Genomic DNA, 25,076 nt, shown 5'->3' with positions numbered 1-25,076 from the left:
TTCGGCGGGTTGGGAACTTTGTATTTTCTATCTATACTGTATCGCTCTCACCTAAATGACAGAAATGAGCAATAGAGAAATTATTCAGGAACTTCTTGGCAGAGTTACAGAGCTGTCTGAAAGAATATCACCTGACGTGGACAGTTCTGTAAGGTCAGAAGTGAGAACTATATTTGGACGGCATACAATTTACCAAATGCTGAAACGAGTCGCCAGAGAATTAACGCATCACCCTAATCAAATGGCATCAACAGCCACAATAGAGAATCGCCTCCCAATTAGAAGGAATTCATCCACTGCATTTCAATCGAGGCGCTATTTTCCCGCAAGTAGACCTGCTGCAAGAAGCCGAACAAGGCGAACTCGTTCATCAACAGCAATTGATAACAGGCCATTTTGAGAGATTTAATCCTATTAAGCGGCCCCAAAGATAATACAGTTCCACGGCAAGGCACTCGGCTGATGTTGGTAGAAAATGGACACATGATTTCAGGTTGTCGGTTTTCAAAAGATTTGTCAGCCGCTGCTGTCGAAACTAATATAATGATGGCCTTTGATGGAAAAATTCCGCATGGTACAGATATAGAACTGTTAACATCGGTACATTCCACTCTGGTTGCGCCAACATTAGCCCCTGGTCAGACATTGGATGGTGTTATCCTCCACAGATTATACGCACAAAAGCCAGTGTATGTACGACCTAGTGTTCAGCTGCTTAACATGGGAAATGCAACAAAGGTTGGAGAATTAGATTGCTACATGCTCATCATGTAAATAGTGTGCTTTTAAAAACTGATATGTTGTTCATTTACAGGAACCAGGCAGCAATTCTAGTGAAGGTAAAATACATAGATTGGGTAAAAGCAAGGGATCTTTCCACATTTGTCATAAGAGAGGATCAAGTGATTGTACACTAAAATAATGTAAAAAGTATTTTTTTAAATTCAAACAAACTTTTTTTACAATTGTTTTTGTGACAGTAATATGTCGAGGTATATCATTTTATATTCTTTCTTTTAGCAAATCTATATAAATTTTCAGAATTAAGAAACTTAAGTCATGACTATTGTTCACCTTGATTAAATTATTCATATGAATTCAGATAAGACAGCTCTCATTTGGGCACTTAGCTTTTAAAATAGTTTAATTTAATTATTGTAGTCTGCATTCATTTTCACAAGATTTTAGTCACTCAGAATTTTTATTCTTTATAAGGTAAAGAAAAGCAATCGATTCAAATGAATATGCTTATAATGATATGCAAATTGTTATGCATTGCAATAGTTTTGCAAGAATTTGTTAAAAATATGTTATATAGGAATAGATGAACCTTTGATGATGATGATATAAGCATATCTGAAACCAGTGAAATTCATTCTGTGCCTACTACTGATATTGTGCCTGCAACTGATGGTGTGGCTGAAACTGATGGTGTGGTTGCAACTGATGGTGTGGCTGAAACTGATGGTGTGGTTGCAACTGATGGTGTGGCTGAAACTGGTTCACTGTCTGCAACTGGCTCCTCAACTCAAACTAGCACACTCCTTGAAACTGATGATCTTACTCTTTGAACGAAGCAGGTTCTCATCTTATGGCCTTGTTCTAATTTAGATTATCAATTCATAGATCTTGGTAATATGATTTGAAAATACTGGTATATTGTCTTTGTCTGAATTGCAATTGAATTTTTTTCTGCAGGTGTTTTTTCCGCATTGATAGATACTCCATTCCTGTCTTTGCCAGCTGAGAACAGAGAAGTAAGAGCTGTTATTGTGCACAGAACTACAATACGTCAAGATGTCATAGCCATTTTTAATGATGCAGATGTGCTTAATTGTTTGGTTTGCCCCACCGTGATTGATTACAGTGGCAGGGAAGAAAAAGGGAAAGGAAAAGGAGTAATGCTGGATGTTTTGACACATTTTTGGCATGAGGTATACAACACCTACTGTTTCGGCTCCAGCGATAAGATTCCTATGATTAGGCACGACATGCAAAAAAATGATTGGCAGTCTATTGCTAGAGTTATTGTCTACGGTTACAACCTGCTGAAATACTTTCCTATGAAAATATCACCGGCACTGCTATGTACATGCTTATTCGGAGAGGACAATTTAAGTAGAGAGTTGTTGCTGAATTCCTTTCGTGACTACGTGACTCTTGAAGATCGCCGAGTTTTGATAATTGCATGAACGAAAATTGTGACCTCGAAGACGAAGACATTCTTGACTTTCTCTCAATGTTCAAGTGTTTTAAACTTCCGACGAAAGATAACATCAAGGAGATTATGTTCGAGTTGGCTCACCAAGAACTTCTTCAAAAGCCACGGTACATAATTCACTGCTGGTCTCCAGTTTTAAGAATGCTCCAATACGATGACATTTTTAAAACACAAGAAGACATTCTTCAACTTTATACCAGTAGGCAACCTACGGCCAAAAAATTAATAAAATTGATTAACGCCGAAACCGGAAATGAAATAGAGCGCCTTACAATAGATCATTTGAAAAGGTACATTCGGTCGTTAGAAGGTAAAGCTATCGAGAGATTTCTCCATTTCATCACTGGAAGCGACTGTATTACTTGCACATCGATAGAAGTAACTTTTCAAATCTAAGTGGACTCCAAAGACGACCTATTGCTCATACATGTGGACCTTGTTTAGAAATTCCTACCACATATGAGAGCTATGGTGATCTTGCATCTGAGTTCAATAACTTATTGAAGGAAGGACAATCTTGGTCATTTGACATTGTATAAAATTACGTTAACAGTTCGTTTTTACATCTTGAACAATGCTTATAACTACGTTTGATTGAAATTTTATTAAAATCGTTCGACTTATAATTTGTACACTATTGATATGTACGGACGATCAGAGATATATCTACGATCCAACTGTACAAATTATGATGAAGTCGTTTAAAGGAACAAACTTATTTATTCTTTATTTTGTTTGGAAGCTTTACTTACAATAATCGCGATATGGTTAAATGTGATAGGACCTTATCGCACCCATTTTCATTTTAAGGTAGCTAGTAAATAATTGGTTAGCACTATTTTCCACCCAGCAAACCGCCCTTTACACAATCGGAAATAAATTAAAGATGGCGGCTAATGGGAAAGAACCAAAAGCTAAAAGGAAACCATGCATGCACTGGTGCTAGGTCGTTTTGAGATGGCGAGTAATTTTATATTTTATAATACAGTTTTAATATCAAAATATGAAAATATTTACAGATAAATGTTGCAGTATAAATTTTCATGCAACCACCTTAAGCTATAAACTTATAATCCAGGCTGGAAAATATGTCGTTTTCGACGATTGTGTAAAATATTACATAAAATATTATATTGTGTAAAATATTAGATTGTGTAAAATATTATATTGTGTAAAATATTATATTTCAAAGTAAAGGACGGTTTGCTGGGTGGAAAATAGTGCTAACCTAAATAATTAATGCACATTCACACGCGGTAACATTGCTGACATTGCTTCAAGTATATGATCGATGCATCCTCTATTTATATTTGTTATTTACCTCGATTTTTGATCATAAATTAGTTCAATCACTGAACATAAAATGTGTTGACAATATCAAGTGTTTGTATGAAGTGATTGATTCCATAATTGCCGTCATCGCTTAAGGGGTTGACTTCACTACATAGAAGCTCCAGTTGTTCTTCCGTCAGCTGCAGTATGTTTTCAGGTACCACAACATAATTATCTGTATCGACGTCTGGAACTGGGCCATTTGAATCTAGACCATATTCTTCAAAGTTAACAATAGGAGATTCATCTGCAACAGGAATCATGTTCGTTTGCCAAAGTGTCATGGGGGTTTGGTGACCGGCAGTCCTTAGTCCATGATGGTTCCATTGCTCCCTGAATTCCGAAAGTGACGCACTTACACGTGGTTTGAAAACGAAGTGAAGGGCGAATAGATGATGCTCATTGAACGGATCTAACAGGTTTTCGTTTTCCATGAATTTAAAGACACCAACGTATAGAGCAGAAAGAACCCGGTTTACTTCTGCCCACAACCGTTCTATCCTTTGGTTATGCACACTTCGCCCGGCAATGAAACTACCTCTATTCTCACCACGACGTGATATCATTAGCCGTGCTACGTCAACGTTTTCGACACCTCGATCTCCACGAACCCTTGAAGGCAAACCGAATTCACCAATCCCTTTTTTGAAAAGATCAACTACTGTCTGAGCTCTATTATCAGCGCAGCACTCTAGGTAAATGACTGCCCGACTAAACCCGTCGATGCAACCATGGATAACGAATCGCCAGGATATAAGCTTATGGTTTGAGTCAATATGCCAAAGAAAATTCGGCCCGGGAACGTTATAAACCCGTCTACAAATCGCATACCTCCTTCGCATATTTCTTCCAATAGTATCGATTCTCCGAAGACTTTCTCTGACCCTTTCTCTTTGGACATAGATCTTTCTAGCCCTTAAACTACCCTGATATAACATTCTCCACTATATGGGGTAAGCCTTAAAATATCTCTTATCTGCCCATCTAAACTATCATCGGTGATGTCTGTAAAGCTAGCCTCAACTCCATATTCAATCCTTCTCCGGTAAATTGTTTGTTCTGATACACCTAGGAAGCTAGCTATACTTTTCCATTTCATTCCGGTATCTCGTAATTGCTCTATCTGTACTTTGGTTATATCAAAACAAGGCCTCCCTCCCGTACTTGACCGGAATGAAATAACTTCTCTTCTATTCTCAGGAGACGTGTAATCCAAGATCGCTCTTAGCCTGCGTATTTCCTCTTCTATTCCAACACTTAATCTTTCCAACAGCGAGACAAATGAGGGCTGAGGTGATAGTAAGTCTATCGTGTCGTCATATCTTTCATTGTTAACGGCCACGAGCATTGCTGTAACAATTGGAAGATTTCGTTCTAACTTGCATTTACAATGTTCCAAATCAAGAGTATCATTAAGTACTATAGCAATTTCTAAATGGCTAAACAATGCATCCAACATTTGGAAAAATTCAGTAAGTTCTTCATTTGCTTCGAAATAAGTTGCATTACTAGCGGACGCCATCTTGGGAAATCTCGTTACAGTTTGTAAACAACTCGTGACCTCTTATAAATCTCTTTACACTGTTACAGTTTATAAAAAAAACTCGTCTTATAAATCTCGTCTTATGAAACTCGTCATATAAAACTCGTCATATGAAACTCGTCATATAAAACTCGTCTTATAAATCTCGTCATATGAAACTCGTCATATAAAACTCGTCTTATAAATCTCGTCATATGAAACTCGTCATATAAAACTCGTCATATGAAACTCGTCATATAAAACTCGTCATATGAAACTCGTCATATAAAACTCGTCATATAAATCTCGTCATACACAACTCAACAATAATAATATAGTTTTCACACCGCATTATAGTAATCTCGAGTACCACTTTACGAATCTCGAATAGACTTATAGTAATTCTAATACGACATATAAATCTCGATACACTTTTGGTAGGTTTGGCTTGCCATAGTTGTGCAAGTCAAATATGTAAATCGGTAATCAACTTTTACACAAATTAATACGGTTTTTCAGTTCATATCATAACACAAATAAACTCTTAATAAAAACGACATGCAATTATTTGAAGCACTTAAGTCAAATAAATTTTCTGTATGTGTTAATTCATTCCATTATTTAGCATTCTCTGGCATCATTGTCTACGCTGCTAATTTAAACTGAACTAACGGAAGTTATGAATTATGTTTTGAATAGTTAGACGCAGTTGCTTTTAACATCTGCTATAAATGAATCCTCTTATCGTGTGGCATAAAAAGAGCGCAGATAGCAAGAATCCTCTATGCTATGGCGCCGATGAATAATAAAAACAATATGATTTCAGAAAGACTCTTCCATTACAAACTATTGCTTTGCTTACGTTTAACAAGTTATAATAATGACGCGCTGGTTGTTATTCATTTGTCATAAACAATGTATTTTATACCGCTTTTGCTGAACAAATATCTATAGCTTAAATATTTTGGTTCCTTAGTACATAATTTATTATTTATTGTAAAACATTATTTTTGACCAGGAATTTCCCTGCGTTATGCTCTCAAAATGAATAACAAGCTAGACCCTGTAAGGGTCTCGAAAGAATAACAGCTTTCTGTATTGCCACAACTTGTGAACCCTTAAGTGAACACACACCAGCAGTTAAGAGTGTCTAAGAGTTAATACCTAACTGAACATGTTTTTTACTTAGAATAGTCTGAATAAACTCACATTTTCATTGAATAATCTATTTTATATCAAACTGTATGCCTGTTTTTCTCATGAACTCATACGTATGTATTTATTTATTGTTTATTAACTAATGAATATAATATTTTATTAACTAATTTTATTAATAAAATTAATAACTAAGTTATTAATTAATTTATTATAATTATTAATTTATTTATTTTATTAATAACTTATTTATTAATAATAATTTATTTTATTAATTTTTATTAACTAATGAATATAATGAAGTCTGATAGAACTGGGTCTCCGGCAAAGACCCGCTACCCGAGCAGGACACAGCGGAGAAAGGTGACCAAAGGTGACCAACTAATGAATATCTGTATCACTATTATAAGTTTTCCTTATAATTCGTGAAAAAAGCACAGAAGCTTTTCTTGTTACACAAATACAAGACTCAAAGTAACCTCCAAAAGCGTTGATATAACACCAGAAACAGTAATCGCCAAACACCCGTCAATACTGTTAATGTAGTACTTGTATAAAAGTGTTAAATATAGCACCTAAAAAAGATGCTATTTTTGCCATTTCTATTTAACATCTTTTTTGTTGTTGATTCGGCGCTTGAACTTAATAGTGTGTAAATAAATTTTTGTACAATTGCAGTCTTTTCATGGGGCTTATAGAACTCGTAAAAACAGTGACCTTCTATGAAAAGGACTGCTTGCATCGTCTGGTGATGCATCTAAAGCAAGTTTAACTATTTAATCATGATTTTAATGCAAGCAATTTTACTTTGCATTTGGGACATAAAATGAAATATAATTTGTTAAACTACATGACAATATCTCCCCCTTTAGAAACGCTACTTAGTCTGCTACTACTTTAACATCTGTTTAAACTTTGAATAACCTGCATTTGTCACATTGAATACAATTTTTTGTGCTTATTGTCGTCAGTGAACACAAAGTAGAGTGTACGTTTTGTACAATTATCACACTAACTTAGAAAAAGTTCGATATTTGAAAAAATCAAAGTTTAAAACGGGCGAATACGATTTGATATATAGCTTGACAATATTATTTACGTTGTCAGATTCGATATTGACGGATGTGTTGGGCTCATATGATGCCTACGTACACACAGTTTTTATATTACTTCTTTTAAACAAAAGCTTGGTTTTTTGGAGCGTTTCTTTTGTAATTTTATTTGAAATACAAGTACATTGGCTAAAAATGTATTAGTGATTTTAAATGATTAGAATACACCAAAATGGAATTATTTGACAAGATATTTAAAATTTTCCATGTATTCCTTCAGCAACGATCAACATTTTACTTTGTGCGCAAAGGAGAGGGCTGTTTTTTTTCCATTTCTCCCCTTCCCCAGACACACTCAAAGTTCACGATGTCAGCCGCATGACTTGTTTGACATACTCTACATCATTTACAAATGCTGAACTCAAACAAATTGGGTTTGAACTTTCCTTGTAACAAAAAGATATTTTCAACTGCTTGTTTATCACGGGAGATTGATTTATTAGTATACGTAATTAAACGCAAGATCTTGAAAAACATAGCGGTTCAAGGTATTTTTGTACAGACAAAGGCTAAAAGATACATGCTGAGTTTTAAGCCAATTAAAGCATGTTTTAGAAATCAAAATAATGTCAAGAAGTATAGGGTATACTTTGCGCTACATTTCATGCTTTGAACAAACATAGTACAAAATAATATACGTCAAAACAATATGTCTACTATGGATTACAAATCTTTAAAGTTATAAATATTGTTATATATATATTGTAAGGAGGAGGAAAATTCACAAAAATACAATTTCATCTCGACAAGCCTGTTTCATAAGTTCTCTTTGTTCGGGCGATATTGTTAAATAATTACAAAAGCATGTGTTTAAGTATGAATATAATACAAAGTTAAGGAAGAAATTAAGGTATAATGTTCCATGAGATATCGTGATCGATGCTGTTGTCTTTGAGGGTCTATATGTGTTTGCTGAGTTCGGTTAAGCTCCTTAGTTTTTCCTGACGGAAAGAGGCAGTGTGGTTCCTGTGTCGAGTCTTAAATTCGCTTTTTGTAAGTCCGATGTAGGTCTCTGTTGTGTTAGTTTCCATGATTGATCGTTGTACAGATGATTGTGGCAGTTTCTGTTAAGTGCATGGGCAGTTTTGTTTCTGTCGGTAGTACATGTTTTAGTCTGTGTTTTTTTGTCCTTGGTGGTGTTGTTAGTTCTATAAAGTGTTCAAAATAGTTTCAATAATGTCATATTTATCGTGATAAAAACAATCTTTTGAATAAGCACAGTGAACTGTACACGAAGTGTATCCATTCGCGCAACTTCCACGGGGGACGTTTTAAATTACCGCGTGCGTTAGCAATCAAATAGCAAAGCAAGAAACAACCGTTTTTGTATCATTTGTTGCCTGAAGATTGCTTCGGCATGAAACCCCGACTAACAACATTTTAAGAACTGTAATTTCATTTATTATAAATATATGATCTACTCGTTAAATTTATCTATCGTTAAATGCTCTTACATCTGCACCTATATTTTGTTGAAGAAACATAATAAAGCCTTTCCTGTAAAATATAGAATAGGATTTTTTTGATTTTTGTTGTCATCATATAAAATAATATACAGATTTTCACTGTATATTTACAATGCCTTTCGGACTGGGTTTATAAGTCAGTTGTTTTTTAAATAAACCCAACATAGCATATGCTGAGCAGGCTTTCTTTTTCGAAAAAAAATGACACATTTAAAATGCAAATTTGGGCGTATGCACATTTAGTAAGCAAGAAATGAAGAGGACAAATCTTGTGAGGCTCGTGCAAAAAGTTTATGCGCTTAAAGGACAATTACTTCATACATCCTCTTGTGATGTATCTGTTCACGGAGTAAAGCAATTTCACTGCTTAGATATATTTTTGATGCAAGCCTCTTGAGTTGGCATTTGCGTCACTAACTTGATATAACTTGTTGAAATACAGTACAATATCCCCCTCCCTACTTAGATTTTACAAACAACAGACATTTGCTGCTTTAAATACAATTTTCACAGTTGTCGCTGTCAGTAAACGCAAATAAATGGTTTTTAGAGGTCATGACAGAATCTATGAAGCAATAAGGAAGCCAAAGTTTAGTATGGTAATGAAAAGAACATTTCACATCGAATTATATTTGTCAGATATCAATATTGAAATAATAGCTTAGCGCTTTCTTGTTTGCAAATTTTGATTAAAATTTCGTATTTTGTTCACAATGCGTCGTGTCAATTTCAAATAAATTCTAATTCGATTGGTTTAATGATTTGTTATGTTCATTATGTTCAAAATGCATACTGTTATTGGTGTTGGGTATATATTAAAATAATACTGGTATCTACTAAATCTAAACGTTTTTGGAAATGCCAGTATTTTTGCACGAATATTCTAAAAAAAATAAATTTGAAAAAATCTTATCTCCTAGGAAAAAAAATATGATGTCAACACTAGCAAACTTGCTTTTCAGATTTATCATTATCTCTGCCTGTGCTAATCGTTCTTTTCAATAACGATATTCCTTGCTGTAAGGAAAAATTGGAGACGCTAAAGTATGGCATTCAAAAATGGAAGGATATTTGCGTTGATGAAAATGGCAATGACCTTAAAACAGCTGCATGCAAGGAATTAAAACTGTACAACAAAGAAATGATGAAATTACTAACACAAATGTGTTTTTACAAGGGTAAGAATATCCACCTTTGTAAATTATGACAACTTTACAAAAATACTACAAACATCTCACCCATATATTACATAATTCCACAATAATTAATCGTATACTTCTCAAGTTTACCCTTAGGCAGTATTCTGTGGCACAAAAGGCGCTTAGAAAACGATTTTCGTTCCGCCCCAATTAGGCACTACATTTTAACACGATAGATAAGTAGGATATATCATAGAAGGTGTAAATTCACTTGTTTCTACTTTCAAAAACCCCCAGTTTTTGAGTATGTCACCATTGATAATTCAATAATTTGATGTCTTTCGTAATCCATCGACGCCATTTTTTATGTGTAATAGGTGTCCACGTGATATAGGATACGACATAAAGTGCACATCTAGCAGTTTTACACTCGTTTCTAAATGAAGTTTCCTCAAAATCCGCTGTTTAGCCAAGCTTCAACCAGGAAGCTTTGGATGGCGTTTTACAGTGTTTTGAGCAAAAATTTAACAGTTTTCTAACTGAACTAAATAGAAAACATACATTTAAACTGGTTCGAGATACTGTAGACTATTTCTGTTTTAGGAAGAAAATTTTTTTGGGAAAATCTTGGAAAAATTTAAGAAGCATTAAAATGTAATTTCGTTGACTTTGGCAGATGAAACTATCTGCGTCATTTCGAATAGCTTTTATTAACCCATTATCAAAATTTGTCGCCCCATTCCCTCTCTTTCCCAAAAAGAACAATAGGTGCTAGCACAATGGTGACCTGACTTCCAGCATGACACTGGGAGTAGATATAAACCGTCAAATATACAATATTGAGCTTAGCTTTCGTGATCAGTGGTGGCCTCAATTCATTCGAGCTCTATGTAACATCTAGCATCACAGTCCGCCTTTTTGCAACAGCAACAAATGGTCGAGCATTTAATCTTACATTTACATGCAAAATTTAGATTCAAAGTAACATTGACGACTCAAGATATGCCCTTTTCATGTCGGGCAAATATTTCGTTGATCTTTTGCCTACAACATGCAATAGCTTTGTCTAGCTTATACATACAGCTATTTTTGATATGGACGAATAGATCTTCTCTCACCGATTGTTCATGGTTGGAAGTTTGATGATAGAGGACTGCTATAACTTAGATGGCACTCCTACTCGCTCCTCAATATTTGAATCTGTATCCTGATTGAAAGTTTTAGACTAAATGTTCGACCATGCAAAAGGCTGATTTCAGATGCACCGATTTCTGCTCCTCAATTAACTGCGTGAATGCAGTGTTTGAAGATGATAATGACGATGAGAGCTTTCATGAACGTATGATGATGTAGAATAGCAATACATAAACAAATCATGTCTTTGTACGTCCACCTTAAATCTTAACACATTAATTACCAAATATCGCCAAGGATTTTGCTTAAAAAGAAAATATTTTAGCGTTTGAACATTTCATTTGCAATGTGTTTTTGCAAAACAATCTGTCAAGAAAATAAAACAGACCACGCGAGACACACGCGAAGCGGTAAAACAACTTCAAATTGGCTTCAGCAAAGACTAGGCATTTTATATACTGTTAACGTTCCAGTCTACTTACAGTTCACTGCGTATCCTACATTAAGTATCCTCAAATTACGTAATCAAAATGGCGTCGATCGATTGCGAACATTGAGTTCTATACAATGGACTCTAATACAACTGGAAGGCTAACTCAATATACACATGCCCTAGACTTGTATGACGCCACTTAGAAGCTGATTTGCTGCTTTGCGTGTATCTCGCGTGGACTGTTTTATTTGCGTGACGGATTGCTTTGCAAAAACTGCTAACTTGAAAATACAATGATAGCCTAAATGTTTTAATTTTTTCAAAACCGTTAGCAAAATTTGGTTATTAATGTGTTAAGATGCATTGTGGACGTGCCAAGACATGTTTTGTATACGTAACGCTGTATTATATAAAACATAAAAGTGAGAACTTGCTTCGAAATTTGAATTTCTTATTTGTCGTCGAAAGACCAAAAATTTAAGATAAAACTGATAACAGGTAGTCTGTATCTTTGAATGCTGTGCAAAATACACACAATCAACTTAATATAACATGTTTTATATCAATTTTATTGCTTTTAAAGTTAGACTTGCTTTGTAAGAATTTCATATGCTCTTTGTATTGTGTGAAAAGTGATTATTTGAAATTTTGAACTGTGGGTGATTGTTGGTTCTTGTCATTTACTTTTCCCACTTCTTAAGAACTGGTGGAAGATTTGACATACATCCATATTTGTGTATTGAGCATTTTATCAGCAAGTTCATGTTTATAAATAAATAGCCAAGTGTACAACATGACAAGTATTGCTAATATAGCCTGCTCTACATAAATGCCAAAAAGCAACCCTCATCCTCAGCGGTTTGAACCAGGGGTTTAAAATGATTATAAAGCAAGCAAAGCTATATCATATATCAAAATGCGAGCTAATTTTTGTCGTAAACACAAAAATTACCGAAAACTACGTTTTTTTGGGTAATTTTTGTGTTTAAAAGACTCAAACAATTTTATAAGGATAGACACGTGTATTTCATATCCTCTTAATGAAAAAAAAAACGAGGGGTGTCAATTTTGTATTCAAGTTATAAGACACGTGCCAAAACAAAGTTCACTTTTCATCCTTCTAAAAACCTTAAACATGTACAAACATCATTCAAACTTGTTTTTTATTAAAGTCCAAATATTGTTTAAGGCTTTTAGATATTAAGCTGGCTCGAAGAACAAAGTTTTTTTTGGAAAATATCCGGCAATTTCGAAGTGATGTATTTCGCCTCCGTACCCTCAAAGGCGGCGATCATGCAGGCTTCATAGATGGCGGCCAAGTTAGCCTTCCAGTTGTTATAGAGTTCACTAGTTATATAAGAAATGGAGGGGGAAATGGGGCCAATTATCAAAACAGAAGAGTAGCAGCGCTTGAAGGGGTTAGCATTTTTCAAAAATTATATCTTGCTCTTGACATACATTACACAATTACAGAAGACAAAGTATTGCACAATAATACCTATGGAAGTTATTATATTTCCAAAAAGGTGTTAAATTACTACTAAAGGAAGCGGTGTGGAATGGATATATGATTAGGAATTTAGGAAGTAAAATAAAGAGAAATTAAAAGAGGTTAAGTGGAATGGAGTTTCCTTCCACATTAAGTAAAGGTTTGTATTTATTGATTAGAGGGCTTTCATGAATGGAGAGTTCATAAGTATCGTTGGAAATGGAGATTATTTTAAAGTCGTCTAAGTTGGGGTTGTGTCCAGTTGCGTTAATGTGAGCAAGAATGCTTGATGATGCAGGGTGGGAAACCTGGTTGAATGTAAGGGGGGATATTCCCAAGTGCTCCGAAAATCTGGTGTGTAGATGACGTGTGGTTTGACCCACATACGAGGCGTTGCAGCTTCGACACTTAAATAAATAGACTACACCAGATCTCAGAGATTTGGGAATTTTGTCCTTAAAGGGGAAGAAAGAAGAGATACGTCGAGAAGGGCGGAAAACAAATTTAATGGATATATGTGGGAAGGCTGCAGCACAAAGGCTATTGATTTGTGTGCGAATTTGAAGGGAGTGTATGCCGGTGAAAGGAAGACAGAAATAGATGGGCATTTTGTGAGCAATCAAGACAGGTGGTTTAGGGGCAAAGGTGTTGTTAAGGAAGCGACGTGTGATTTGGTCAATTATACGTGAAGGAAAACCGTTTTTGGTGAGTGACTTTCTGGTAAATTCAAGTTGTGTATGAAAATTTTCGTAAGTAGAACAAAGATTGAAGATGCGGTGAAGTAAGCAAGAGACTAGTGAAAGTTTGTAAGTAAGTGGGATGAAGCTGTAGAAGTTGGTGAAGAGGCCAGTGAAAGTAGGTTTGCGGTAGACGGAAGTGGTGAATTTTCCATTAGTACGAGAGATATCAATGTCTAGAAATGAGAGCTTTCTGTTTTGTTCGACTTCAGCTGTGAATGTGATGTTAGGGTGTTGTCGGTTCAGATAGTCAAGAAAGAGAGGGACGTGATCGGAGGAATGAAAAAGTAAAAAACAGTAGTCAACGTAGCGTCGGTAAAGTAGTGGTTTGAATGAAGAAGGACATTTATTAAGCCAGGATTATTCGTGAAAGGACATGAATATATCAGCAAAGAGAGGGCCCAATGGACTGCCCATAGCCACACGATCAATTTTCTGGTACATTTTCCCGTTAAAGATAAAGTGGCAGTTCTTAACAGCTAGAGAGAGTAGTTTTTCAAATTCTGTTGCAGTGAGTCCGTTGAAGTACTGGTGGTTGTTAAAAATGCTTTTGGATATTATGTGGATGGTTTCGTCAACAGGTACGTTAGTAAATAGGGATACGACATCAAAACTAGCAAGGACAACGTTACTGGAGTTGATATCGCAATTTAGGATTTCTTCAACAAACGAGAAAGAGTCTTTGATGATGAGGTTGCTTATAGTAAAGGGTTTTAGGAGTGGGATGACAAACTTTGCTAGTTTATACGAATAGTGATTAATGGAGGAAAGAATGGGTCTGAGAGGGATGTTACATTTATATATTTTAGGAAGGCCATACAATATACCTATTCGTGAACCAGTGGGGTAAAGTTCTTTGTAAGTTTCTTGGCCGAAAGATTTGGCATCCTTCAACTTTTTTAATAAAGACTTCACTTGATTTTCTCGTTGTAAAGTGACTTTGACTGGATCTCCATTAAGAGGTTGAAACTTTGTAGTGTCAGATAAGAGTGTGTCCATTTTCTTTGTGTGGTCATCTTTTTAAGTATTACAATGCCATTACCTTTGTCAGGTTTAGTGATGAGGATAGTTCTGTCGTTTTTTAAATTATTTAAAATGTTCAAGTCTTCTTGTGAATATAGAAAAGGTGGTGGGCTGTAACTTCGGAAACCTGAGTGGGCAATGTCTTTTAATTTGCATTTGATCCAGTCTGGAAAAAATCCTGATGATTTATTAACAGGTTCTCGTTTGAGACGGTTGTAGAGTTTTTCAAAGGGTGTTAAGAAGGTGCAAATGTTTAACTTTTTCGGTGGGATGGAAAAGTTTAAGCCTTTTGAAAGGATTTCTTTCTCTCTGTCAGTAATGAGGCGGTTTGAGAAGTTGAACACCACTTTATCAGGGTCGATTGGAATGTTGTTGTCATGTTTGGATGTAAGACAGAAAAGTTTGCGATCTTGGATATGTTGATGTTGCGTTAGTTTTCTTGAATTTTCACGATCGGAGACATTCTTAAGGTGTAAAAAGTCAATTTTGGAGATTAGTAACGCCAGGTTGGAGTGTGCTTGTGTTAGTTGTGCTGAGAGGACGCGTATACGAGCGTGTTTCCCGTTTATTTCTTCTTGAAGGAGTTTATTTTGGCATTGTCGATAAGCGCTAGAGTTTTGTAAGCGACGACTAGCTACTTTGAACCACAGGAATCTTGGTATCACAGAGCGCTTTCTACATATGGTAAGAAAATCCAAGTCGAGTTTTGCTTTTCCCAGCTTGAGTTCAAGTCGTTGGAATTTTCTAAATGCTTCGAGTGCTCCATTATTATAGCGATGAATTAAAATAGTAGCGAGAGACTTGCCGAGCGGAAATCGAATTCGAGTGATAAAAATTAATGCCCAACATAGAGTTCTGATTAGAGCCATAGAAATAGACCAAAAAAAGACAAATTGTAAAATTAAATTTATTGTAACGTTTCGTCTTTACTACTCATCCCACTCCTAAAACCCTTTACTATAAGCAACCTCATCATCAAAGACTCTTTCTCGTTTGTTGAAGAAATCCTAAATTGTAATATAAACTCCAGTAACGTTATCCTTGCTAGCTTTGATGTCGTATCCCTATTTACTAACGTACCTGTTGACGAAACCATCCACATAATATCCAAAAGCATTTTTAACAACCACCAGTACTTCAACGGACTCACTGCAACAGAATTTGAAAAACTACTCTCTCTAGCTGTTAAGAAATGTCACTTTATCTTTAACGGGAAAATGTACCAGCAAATTGATGGTGTGGCTATGGGCAGTCCATTGGGCCCTCCCTTTGCTGATATATTCATGTCCTTTCACGAACAATCCTGGCTTAATAAATGTCCTTCTTCATTCAAACCACTACTTTACCGACGCTACGTTGACTACTGTTTTTTACTTTATCATTCCTCCGATCACGTCCCTCTCTTTCTTGACTATCTGAACCGACAACACCCTAACATCACATTCACAGCTGAAGTCGAACAAAACAGAAAGCTCTCATTTCTAGACATTGATATTTCTCGTACTAATTGAAAATTCACCACTTCCGTCTACCGCAAACCTACTTTCATTGGCCTCTTCACCAACTTCTACAGCTTCATCCCACTTACTTACAAACTTTCACTACTCTCTTGCTTACTTCACCGCATCTTCAATCTTTGTTCTACTTACGAAAATTTTCATACACAACTTGAATTTACCAGAAAGTCACTCACCAAAAACGGTTTTCCTTCACGTATAATTGACCAAATCACACGTCGCTTCCTTAACAACACCTTTGCCCCTAAATCACCTGTCTTGACTGCTCACAAAATGCCCATCTATTTCTGTCTTCTTTTCACCGGCATACACTCCCTTCAAATTCGCACACAAATCAATAGCCTTTGTGCTGCAGCCTTCCCACATATATCCATTAAATTTGTTTTCCGCCCTTCTCAACGTATCTCTTCTTTCTTCCCCTTTAAGGACAAAATTCCCAAACCTCTGAGATCTGGTGTAGTCTATTTATTCAAGTGTCGAAGCTGCAACGCCTCGTATGTGGGTCAAACCACACGTCATCTACACACCAGATTTTCGGAGCACTTGGGAATATCCCCCCTTACATTCAACCAAGTTTCCCACCCTGCATCATCAAGCATTCTTGCTCACATTAACGCAACTGGACACAACCCCAACTTAGATGACTTTAAAATAATCTCCTCTTCCAACGATACTTATGAACTCTCCATTCATGAAAGCCCTCTAATCAATAAATACAAACCTTTACTTAATGTGGAAGGAAACTCCATTCCACTTAACCTCTTTTAATTTCACTTTATTTTACTACCTATGGAAGTCCTGAGAAGGACTGTTTTTGTTGTTGTTGACTGACGTTTCGACAACCTTAGCGGTAGTCATCTTCAGAGTTAAATGAGGTGTAAACGTCAGGTTAGCCGTATTTGTTATCTGGTTCTTACGTCATTGTATTGTGTGTACAGGAAATGTGTATTGTCATTGTGAATTAGTGTAAAGTGAAATATGTTTATTTTTAGTTGTAATGTGTGGGTGTCAATTGTGTATTGTCATTGTGAATTAGTGTGAAGTGTAATGTTTTTAGTTGATCGTTTGTTTGTATTGTGAATAAGTCGTTTGTAAGGTGCCGGTAATTGCTGTGATCTGGCGGTCGAGTCTGTCCTAGCGTATCAAAGTATCGAGGCTGTCTTAGCGTATGAAAGACACTTGTCAAGACAACCAAAGACGAGATCAGAAGCAGGATAGCCTCCACTTTACAATCGTCCTCTATACGTGACAACAACTTGACAAAGGACGAACAGCAAGCACTCAAACGACTAAAACGCGACAACAACATCGTCATTTTACCAGCAGACAAAGGACGCGTGACTGTGGTCATGGACAGGAATGATTACTTCAACAAAATGGACACCCTCTGAACAAGGTATGAACAACTCAAACGAGACCCAACACCATCACTAGTACGCAAACCTAACAGCAAGATCTTTTCTATGAGAAAATCTAACATTATATCTGAACGTATTTACTATCAACTCAGATGTTCAGTACCACGACCACCCAGACTATACGCACTACCAAAACTTCACAAACCACAAATACCCATGCGACCAATTGTATCATTCTGTGGTTCGCCTACTTACGAACTCTCAAAGTACTTGACTGAAATACTGCAACCACTTACAAACAAATCAAAACACAAGCTACAATCCACTGAAACTTTCATTAAAAAACTGAGCACTATACAAATACCGGACAACTATATACTAGTGTCTTTTGATGTGAAATCACTGTTCACCAGTATTCCACTTAATCTGGCACTTACTTGTACAAAATTGTAATGCAATCTATAGAGGAACGGGCGCTCACGACTTACAAACATGCACTACCTTTTTGGCTCCGCTACGTAGATGACACAATCACAGCACTACATGCAGATGAGATTGATAACTTTCACACTCACATCAACAAACAGAACAGCTACTTACAATTTACCAAATATGTCGAAGAAAACGGAACTCTTACTTTTCTCGATTGTTCGGTAAAACAGGACTATCAAAAAGTACGAACAACAGTTTATCTCGAACCAACACACACTGACCGACTACTAGACCAATCATCTTACAACCCTACATCACACAAAGCCACCACAATCAGAACATTAACAAGATGTGCACAAATCATATGTGATTCACCGGACGCTCTACACAACGAAAACAATTATCTCAAACGTGTTTTTGACAAAAACAACAATAACTCTAACTTTATCAAACGCAACACTTACAAACCCACCGAACCCAACGAAACGAGCAACTCAGTGCCAACAGCAACGATACCTTACATCAAATGTACGTCTGAGACTATCTCGCGTATCTTACGACCATACAACATACGTGTCTCACATAAACCAATCACAACGTTACGACAAGTACTAACGAACATAAAGGACAAACAACAACCCAACGAACGACAAGGTGCAGTTTACAAAATAAATTGCTCCGGCTGCCACGCCTCCTATATCGGGGAAACTGGCAGGAACTTAATTATAAGACTTACTGAACACAAACGAGCTACTAAGAATCAAGACAAGACTAATCACATTGCCGAACATCACCGAATCACAAAGCACAACATTGACTGGGACTCGGCAAAATGCATTACTTACTGTGCTGACTATAGACAACGGCTTACATTAGAAAGTTGGTATACCAAATTGGAACAAACCCCCCTGAACCGACCACAGCAATTACCGGCACCTTACAAACGACTTATTCACAATACAAACAAACGATCAACCAAAAACATTACACTTCACACTAATTCACAATGACAATACACAATTGACACCCACACGTTACAACTAAAAACATCACACCTAAATCACACATCACAACTAAAAATAGAACTATTTCACTTCACACTAATTTACAATGACAATACACATTTCCTGTACACATAATACAATGTCGTAAGAACAAGATAACAAATACGGCTAACCTGACGTTTACTCCTCATTTGACTCTGAAAATGACTACCGCTAAGGTTGTCGAAACGTCAGTCAACAACAACAAAAACAGTCCTTCTCAGGACTTCCATAGGTATTATTGTGCAATACTTTGTCTTCTGTAATTGTGTAATGTATGTCAAGAGCAAGATATAATTTTTCAAAAATGCTAACCCCTTCAAGCGCTGCTACTCTTCTGTTTTGCTTGAACAACTTACAGCTACCAATACTAATTATTTATATGTACAAACTTACAATTGGGAATTAAATGATAAACAACTTTATAAGTCTTTGTATTATACATCAAGCCTTTGAATTTGTTCTTTTATGTCTTGGTAAAAATATTAATAAAGGACTTACAAATCAATTTTTTCAAAAATAGTATTTTGTGCAAAGAAACTAAACATAATTGGAAAGGTCACATGTTGAAGACAGACAGAATTTTATCGGGTGGCTTGTGTTTTAGGTGTATTACTGTTGTCTTGTTATAATTTTGATTTTACTTGTTTAGGTGTTTATCCTGAGCCATACCTAATCATTTTAAAATTTAATAAAATGTACGCAGTTGATATTCTTACCGAAGATTTTCATGTTGATATTATTCATGGATTCAGAGATAGTTTTTATCATATATGTTGCAACCATTATGACATGGAGATCGATGTATCTGAGGACATGATTTACTATATTGAACTTGGAGATATCAAAAGATCAAACCTGGATATGACTGATGTTGAAATTTTTGAAGAAAATGCTTGCGCTCATGATATGACAGTTGACTGGATCGGACGTCGTATATTCTACGTCAAGTCGAATAACATCATCCAGCAAATTTCTTTAAACAGCAAAAATTCAAGCGTTATGAGATTTACACCGGGCTTAAAATTTAATATGATCACATTTGATCCAATCAAGGGGTATGTACATATTGAAAATTTTTCCATCAAATTTCTAAAAGTAAACTTCAGAATCTATTTTGATGTAAAAAATATAATTTATTTTGAACGACTTGTCATATTCTTGACAATGTTACTGTGTTTATTTTCCTTTATGCTGTTTAAGATGTTGCAAATTGTAAATTGTTAGAGTTCTTCTATACAGCTTTTTGTATGTTAGATGTTCGAAGAGTTCACGTATATATAAAATGTGCATGAATGACTAGCTAAAGTCAACTGCACTGAACATATATTTAGTCATTTTCTTAAGACAGACCAATAACAAGCATACCAAGTGTTTGTTCTAAAAGCAAAATGAGCAGGTTGCCATCGATTTTATGGGTCAGATGAAACTTTGAAAGGCTAACAAGATACAAAGTCTTATATACTTCCTAAGTTTGCAACAAGGAGCAATAGGCTCAATAATATTATGGGTAATAAATTAAAATCCTCCCTTTGGAAAAATATCCTTAAAAGGTTCGTAGTTTATGAAGTATGTAGAAATATGTTATCTTTAGTCAAAATTACTATAAATTTGATGAAGAAATCAAAAGAAAAATAAATTTCAGCTTATTTCAAGCATAAAGATGTTTTATACATCTAGAAAACATGCCCAAAATAGATGGGCTTTTCAGTTTTGAGTTAGCTTCGTTGATTTTGATCTATCTCCAAGCATTTCAATGAGCTGACATCTATTGCTGGTTTTCAATTTTTTCCAATACAATTTGTTCTTCCTATGAGCTTTTCATGATATGTCAAATTATAAGTAGGAAGTACTAGCGAATATGAAATATGCCATTGTATGCGATGTGCGACACTGAAATGAGTGTAGCAATAAGCTTGTGGCTTTGAGCGCTGTTTTGGTACCCTATCAAAGTTCAGTTAACATTTATAAGTCCCCTTCGGGCCCTTCCACGTCTCAAAACAGATGTCGGAAGCAAGAGAACACTCCTTTAGGTTAACAAGCGTCTTATTTTTAATATATTCAATCTATTGCTTGTCTCACAATCGTCCGAGTGCTCGAAACTTACATAAATTACAAATAATTTCTGCTTGGTTTCACAAAATATTAAAATAACAATGAACATATACTTGTATACAATGAAATCCAAAATATTTGCAATGCTCCATTGCAATTTGTGAAGCCCTTGCGCGTCTCAAAATTATTTATATCTGGTACAGAACTTTTGAAAATGCTATCTGAAAAATAGCAACAAAATGTCGTTGCTCCAATATTATCAATACATATACATGTGGTGTATACAAAGTATTTATATAATGTGCCCTCCCGGCTATCACCATATTTAAGGTGACTCCTGCGCTTGGGACACAGAACGTACGGTTACACATTGTATGGATTGTATTGTAGAGTTCCCACAGTGCTCAAACCTATAAACGTGAGCTTTGCATAGCTCATGGATCATTCAATGTACTCCGGTTTACTTAGAAAGAAAACGTACGTTTGAGACACACTGCATAGCAAGTATTTGAGAATTGGAAAACAACTGATTGCACCTTTTAAACAATCTATAGAAATAATAATATATAGTACCAAACTTACACCATACTTTCTAATTAATGTTACTATTTCAGCGAGAACTTTTTTTGTTTAAGGTATCTTTTCTCAGCAGAAGAAAAATATCATAAAATTTGGATATGGAGTAGGATTTCAAATAATGATCACGTTTCATCAGTTTCTCTTGAGTCAAACGCATATGATCTTACTCTTGACATGGGTGAAGAGGAAGCTATATTGGCGAGTTTCCGATGACACTGTGTATTCATGTGATTACCTCGCCAAAAATGTGGACGTTTTTGCAATATCAGGAGCACGAATAAAAGTATTTTGAAATTTTGTATATTTCATAAATAGTGTAAAGAAAGGCATAGTAACGGCCTATAACACAACAGATAACTTGACTTATAACTTTTCCATCCCTGTGGCTGTGAGTGATGGTCATCATGGTATGGCTGTAGTACAAAGCACTAGTGTAGTGTCAAATGGTAAGTGAAATATCAAATCATTAAATATATGATTCATCAAAACACAAAATAACAAATACTGCTCATAACTCAAACAAACTAACACATGCACTTACGTAAAGTTTACGCTAGGTAATGATTTATATGAAAAGTCACATTTAAAAAGTCATTGAAAAAGCTTAATTTTTATGATTCACATCCATATCATTATGCTCATATATATTTGAAAAATCAATTAAAAATCGTCTCGAAGAAACAAGTTTGTAATTCCTGCATTTATCTTTTACATATGTACTTTAATTCTTGTAAACATTTACTGCCATTATTTAAACTCTACCTATTAAATACCAATATTTAGTGACAAAACCCTTCAATTTTCCCATATGTGGATCCAACACATACTACAACAAAGTTGATAAAACATTACAATGCAAATGTATGGAAGGATATGAAGGAGAATGTAATTCATGTACTGGTAGATATATGGATTTTTTATAACAGTACTAAAAGCAGAGCATCTAGCTTGTTCTCTACAATCCAAATTATTTTGCATATGTTTTCATTGTTAAATGGACAAGTGTTTATTTTAGCTATTTTCATTTCTTGTCTTTGGTTTTATATAACTGTCTATCTTAAAAGTATTATCTTTTTAAAATAAGTGGCTTATTATTCACCAACTAAAAAACTTTACATGCTCTAAACATAAATATCATCCTCAATTAGACGTATAAAAATGCTACAATTTTGTTCTCAACTTCTTAACTTTGTTGCCGTGCTACTTTACCAGAAACTGTTGTTAGAAAACTGTCTGTAAACCAATACCAACAACTAGTAAGAAGCAGCTTTCAGCTTACTGTGTTTTACATTATTTCTAAATTTATCGACTCGAATTAAACAAACTACAAATCAGTGATAACTTTAAAAAACCGTATCTTTGTTCATTCAGTAACTGCTTTATGAATCTGTTATTGTTATTTAAATGACAAATTTGAAATTACATTACTCGCACGTTTTTATGTTAATTTTCTACCTTTAATTTAGAGATATGTAAGACAGACATGGTTCTTCTCCTTGATACATCATACTCTATTGGCAAAACAACTTTGATAGGAAAATAAAACCGTTTCTAAAAACGTTGGTTTTCAGTCCTAAGCTTAAAGTCGGCCCTGACGGAACCCAAATTGCTATCGTTACATTCAGCGACAGACGTCATACGAAGATTCTTCTACATTTCTCTGCTAAGACAAAAACAGAGTACATAACATTTATAAACCATGTTTTACTATGGAGGCTGTTTTGGTAGTAGAACGATGACTGGAACTGGTGCAGGCATTGTGGACAAACAGGTGAATTTCTCCTTTAAGATAGGAAAGCTGTAAAATAACACATCTCTTTGACTGATTACATTGCAAAATACATTTTATTTTACGAACAAGATATTCAAGGAGAGCAGTCCACACAACAACCGACCAAACATCCCTGACGTTGTCTTATTGATAACAGATGGTGAACCACGTGGAAGGAAAAAGGCGATGAATTAAAGGACGCTTACAAATATTCAAGGTGATAAATGATGTGTTAAAGTTACTCTTTGATTTTTCTTTAAGTTTTCCATGATAACATTCTCTCGTTACAAATTTATCAACAACCTTTATTTTCATCACAAAAAGATTTATAGCTCTCTACCGTCATCTACCATTCACTAGATTTAATGTACTATATTTTAATCAATTCAATAATATCAGATCAATGAAAGACAAAGGCATTCTTATTGTTGGTGTTGCTGTTGGCTGGCCATCTATAGTGAAAAAGTTTAAGCCAGTCATTAAGAAAATATCAACTTCAGAAAAGACAACATTTGACACAGAATTTGATTCTCTGAACGAAATACTGAACAAAATTGTTGATGCCTTCTGTACGTCTTTTTTACCAGGTTTGTATCAATTTACAGTTTTGTTGTTGTTGAAGTCTTATCGTCATTAAATGAAGTCAACAAATGACCGGTCGTGTTTTATAAAGCAAAAACGGAATTTATATTATTTATAGCTGTTTTATGATGTCTTGTGGCTAGCAAAAAATTATTTTATATGCAAGTTTACTATTTAGCATTGTCATATAAGTAAATATTCCCTTACGTGATGTTGATTTTAGTACTTTCCTATAAAAAAAAGGTCACTGTAGCTGTTCGTCTTTTCAATCTTCAACTGTTTACATCAATTCATCAAAAAAAGCGGTGACTGTAAGTTGGCCAATACCAGTTCGATGTAGAACGAACAGAGTTCCTCAATATACGATGACGATTAAACCAAATATCACATCCCCACACGATTTTACTGTTGGGAATCATCGTATTGAATATACTTTCACATTCAGAGAAGGATTTTATCTTAAATGTTACATAGATATTAAAGTTGAAAGTAAGTATTGACGAAAAGTCTTTGTAAGCTTTGAATATCCCAATGGAAACTATATCATTTGTCTGTAAAGTATTTCATCACCACAAAAACGGACATATATGTCGTCTTAGTTTGTATTTTAAAGACCGCTCTTTTCTCTGTTGTTCATTCATCAATACCTTCACTGACACATATTACCTTACATAGTTTATATTTTAGGAATTATAAATACTGTTCTCTTTTTCTCTTATTCATTTATCTTTACTGACAATTGCACAAGTTATCTTAGTTTTGTTTTAGATTGTGTAAAAATAGTTTTTGTTCTCTTTTCTTCGTTTATCACCATCTATACTCACAAACATCATTTAATGAATATTTTAGTGTGTGTAAAGACTGTTCTCGTTTTCTATAATCCATTCATCACTACTTGCACTAACATATGTTTTATTAGTTATATTTTGGGTAAGATAAAAAAATTTCATGTTCTTTTTCACAGCATGTGAATGCC

General features: G+C 35.0%; 3 protein-coding genes and 1 long non-coding RNA gene across 5 annotated transcripts; 3 read left to right on the top strand and 1 right to left on the bottom strand.

Moving 5' to 3' along the window:
• Nucleotides 1–410: 410 nt before the first annotated feature.
• On the top strand, nucleotides 411–984 carry LOC124451205. The gene is made up of 2 exons (XM_047001843.1): nucleotides 411–738; nucleotides 815–984. The coding sequence occupies exons 1-2, from the start codon at nucleotides 463–465 to the stop codon at nucleotides 920–922; spliced, it is 384 nt and encodes a 127-aa protein (XP_046857799.1). The 5' UTR covers nucleotides 411–462; the 3' UTR covers nucleotides 923–984.
• A 2,428-nt stretch (nucleotides 985–3,412) lies between these two features.
• Nucleotides 3,413–4,155, bottom strand: LOC124451202. The gene has a single exon (XM_047001839.1). It carries the CDS (start codon nucleotides 4,117–4,119, stop codon nucleotides 3,571–3,573), a length of 549 nt encoding a protein of 182 aa, XP_046857795.1. The 5' UTR covers nucleotides 4,120–4,155; the 3' UTR covers nucleotides 3,413–3,570.
• A 15,729-nt stretch (nucleotides 4,156–19,884) lies between these two features.
• Nucleotides 19,885–22,589, top strand: LOC124451203. 2 transcript variants are annotated; one of them, XR_006950362.1, is made up of 3 exons: nucleotides 19,885–20,171; nucleotides 21,804–22,193; nucleotides 22,531–22,589. XR_006950362.1 is itself a non-coding variant. In XM_047001840.1 (2 exons), exons 1-2 carry the CDS (start codon nucleotides 19,906–19,908, stop codon nucleotides 21,958–21,960), a joined length of 423 nt encoding a protein of 140 aa, XP_046857796.1. In that variant the 5' UTR covers nucleotides 19,885–19,905; the 3' UTR covers nucleotides 21,961–22,364. The 2 variants fall into 2 exon arrangements, 1 of the variants encoding a protein (XP_046857796.1); XM_047001840.1 differs by lacking the exon at nucleotides 22,531–22,589 and having other exon boundaries at nucleotides 21,804–22,364.
• A 1,113-nt stretch (nucleotides 22,590–23,702) lies between these two features.
• LOC124451219 lies at nucleotides 23,703–24,601 on the top strand. The gene is made up of 3 exons (XR_006950379.1): nucleotides 23,703–23,735; nucleotides 23,918–24,105; nucleotides 24,344–24,601. It is a non-coding gene; the product is annotated as an uncharacterized LOC124451219 (long non-coding RNA).
• The last annotated feature ends 475 nt before the right edge of the window (nucleotides 24,602–25,076 follow it).

Source organism: Xenia sp. Carnegie-2017, unplaced genomic scaffold, assembly GCF_021976095.1.
Source record: "Xenia sp. Carnegie-2017 unplaced genomic scaffold, XeniaSp_v1 HiC_scaffold_24, whole genome shotgun sequence".
Taxonomy (NCBI): Eukaryota; Metazoa; Cnidaria; class Anthozoa; order Malacalcyonacea; family Xeniidae; genus Xenia; species Xenia sp. Carnegie-2017.
The sequence above is the reverse complement of the archived record's forward strand: the minus strand, read 5'-3'. Positions and strand labels throughout refer to the sequence as shown.

Coding starts and splice junctions, on each gene's coding strand:
- LOC124451202 (XM_047001839.1), bottom strand. CDS start 4,119: ATGATATCACGTCGTGGTGAGAATAGAGGTAGTTTCATTGCCGGGCGA.
- LOC124451205 (XM_047001843.1), top strand. CDS start 463: ATGTTGGTAGAAAATGGACACATGATTTCAGGTTGTCGGTTTTCAAAA. Junction 739..814: donor ACATGGGAAATGCAACAAAG/GTTGGAGAATTA, acceptor GTTCATTTACAG/GAACCAGGCAGCAATTCTAG.
- LOC124451203 (XM_047001840.1), top strand. CDS start 19,906: ATGGAGATCGATGTATCTGAGGACATGATTTACTATATTGAACTTGGA. Junction 20,172..21,803: donor ACATTTGATCCAATCAAGGG/GTATGTACATAT, acceptor TTTTTGTTTAAG/GTATCTTTTCTCAGCAGAAG.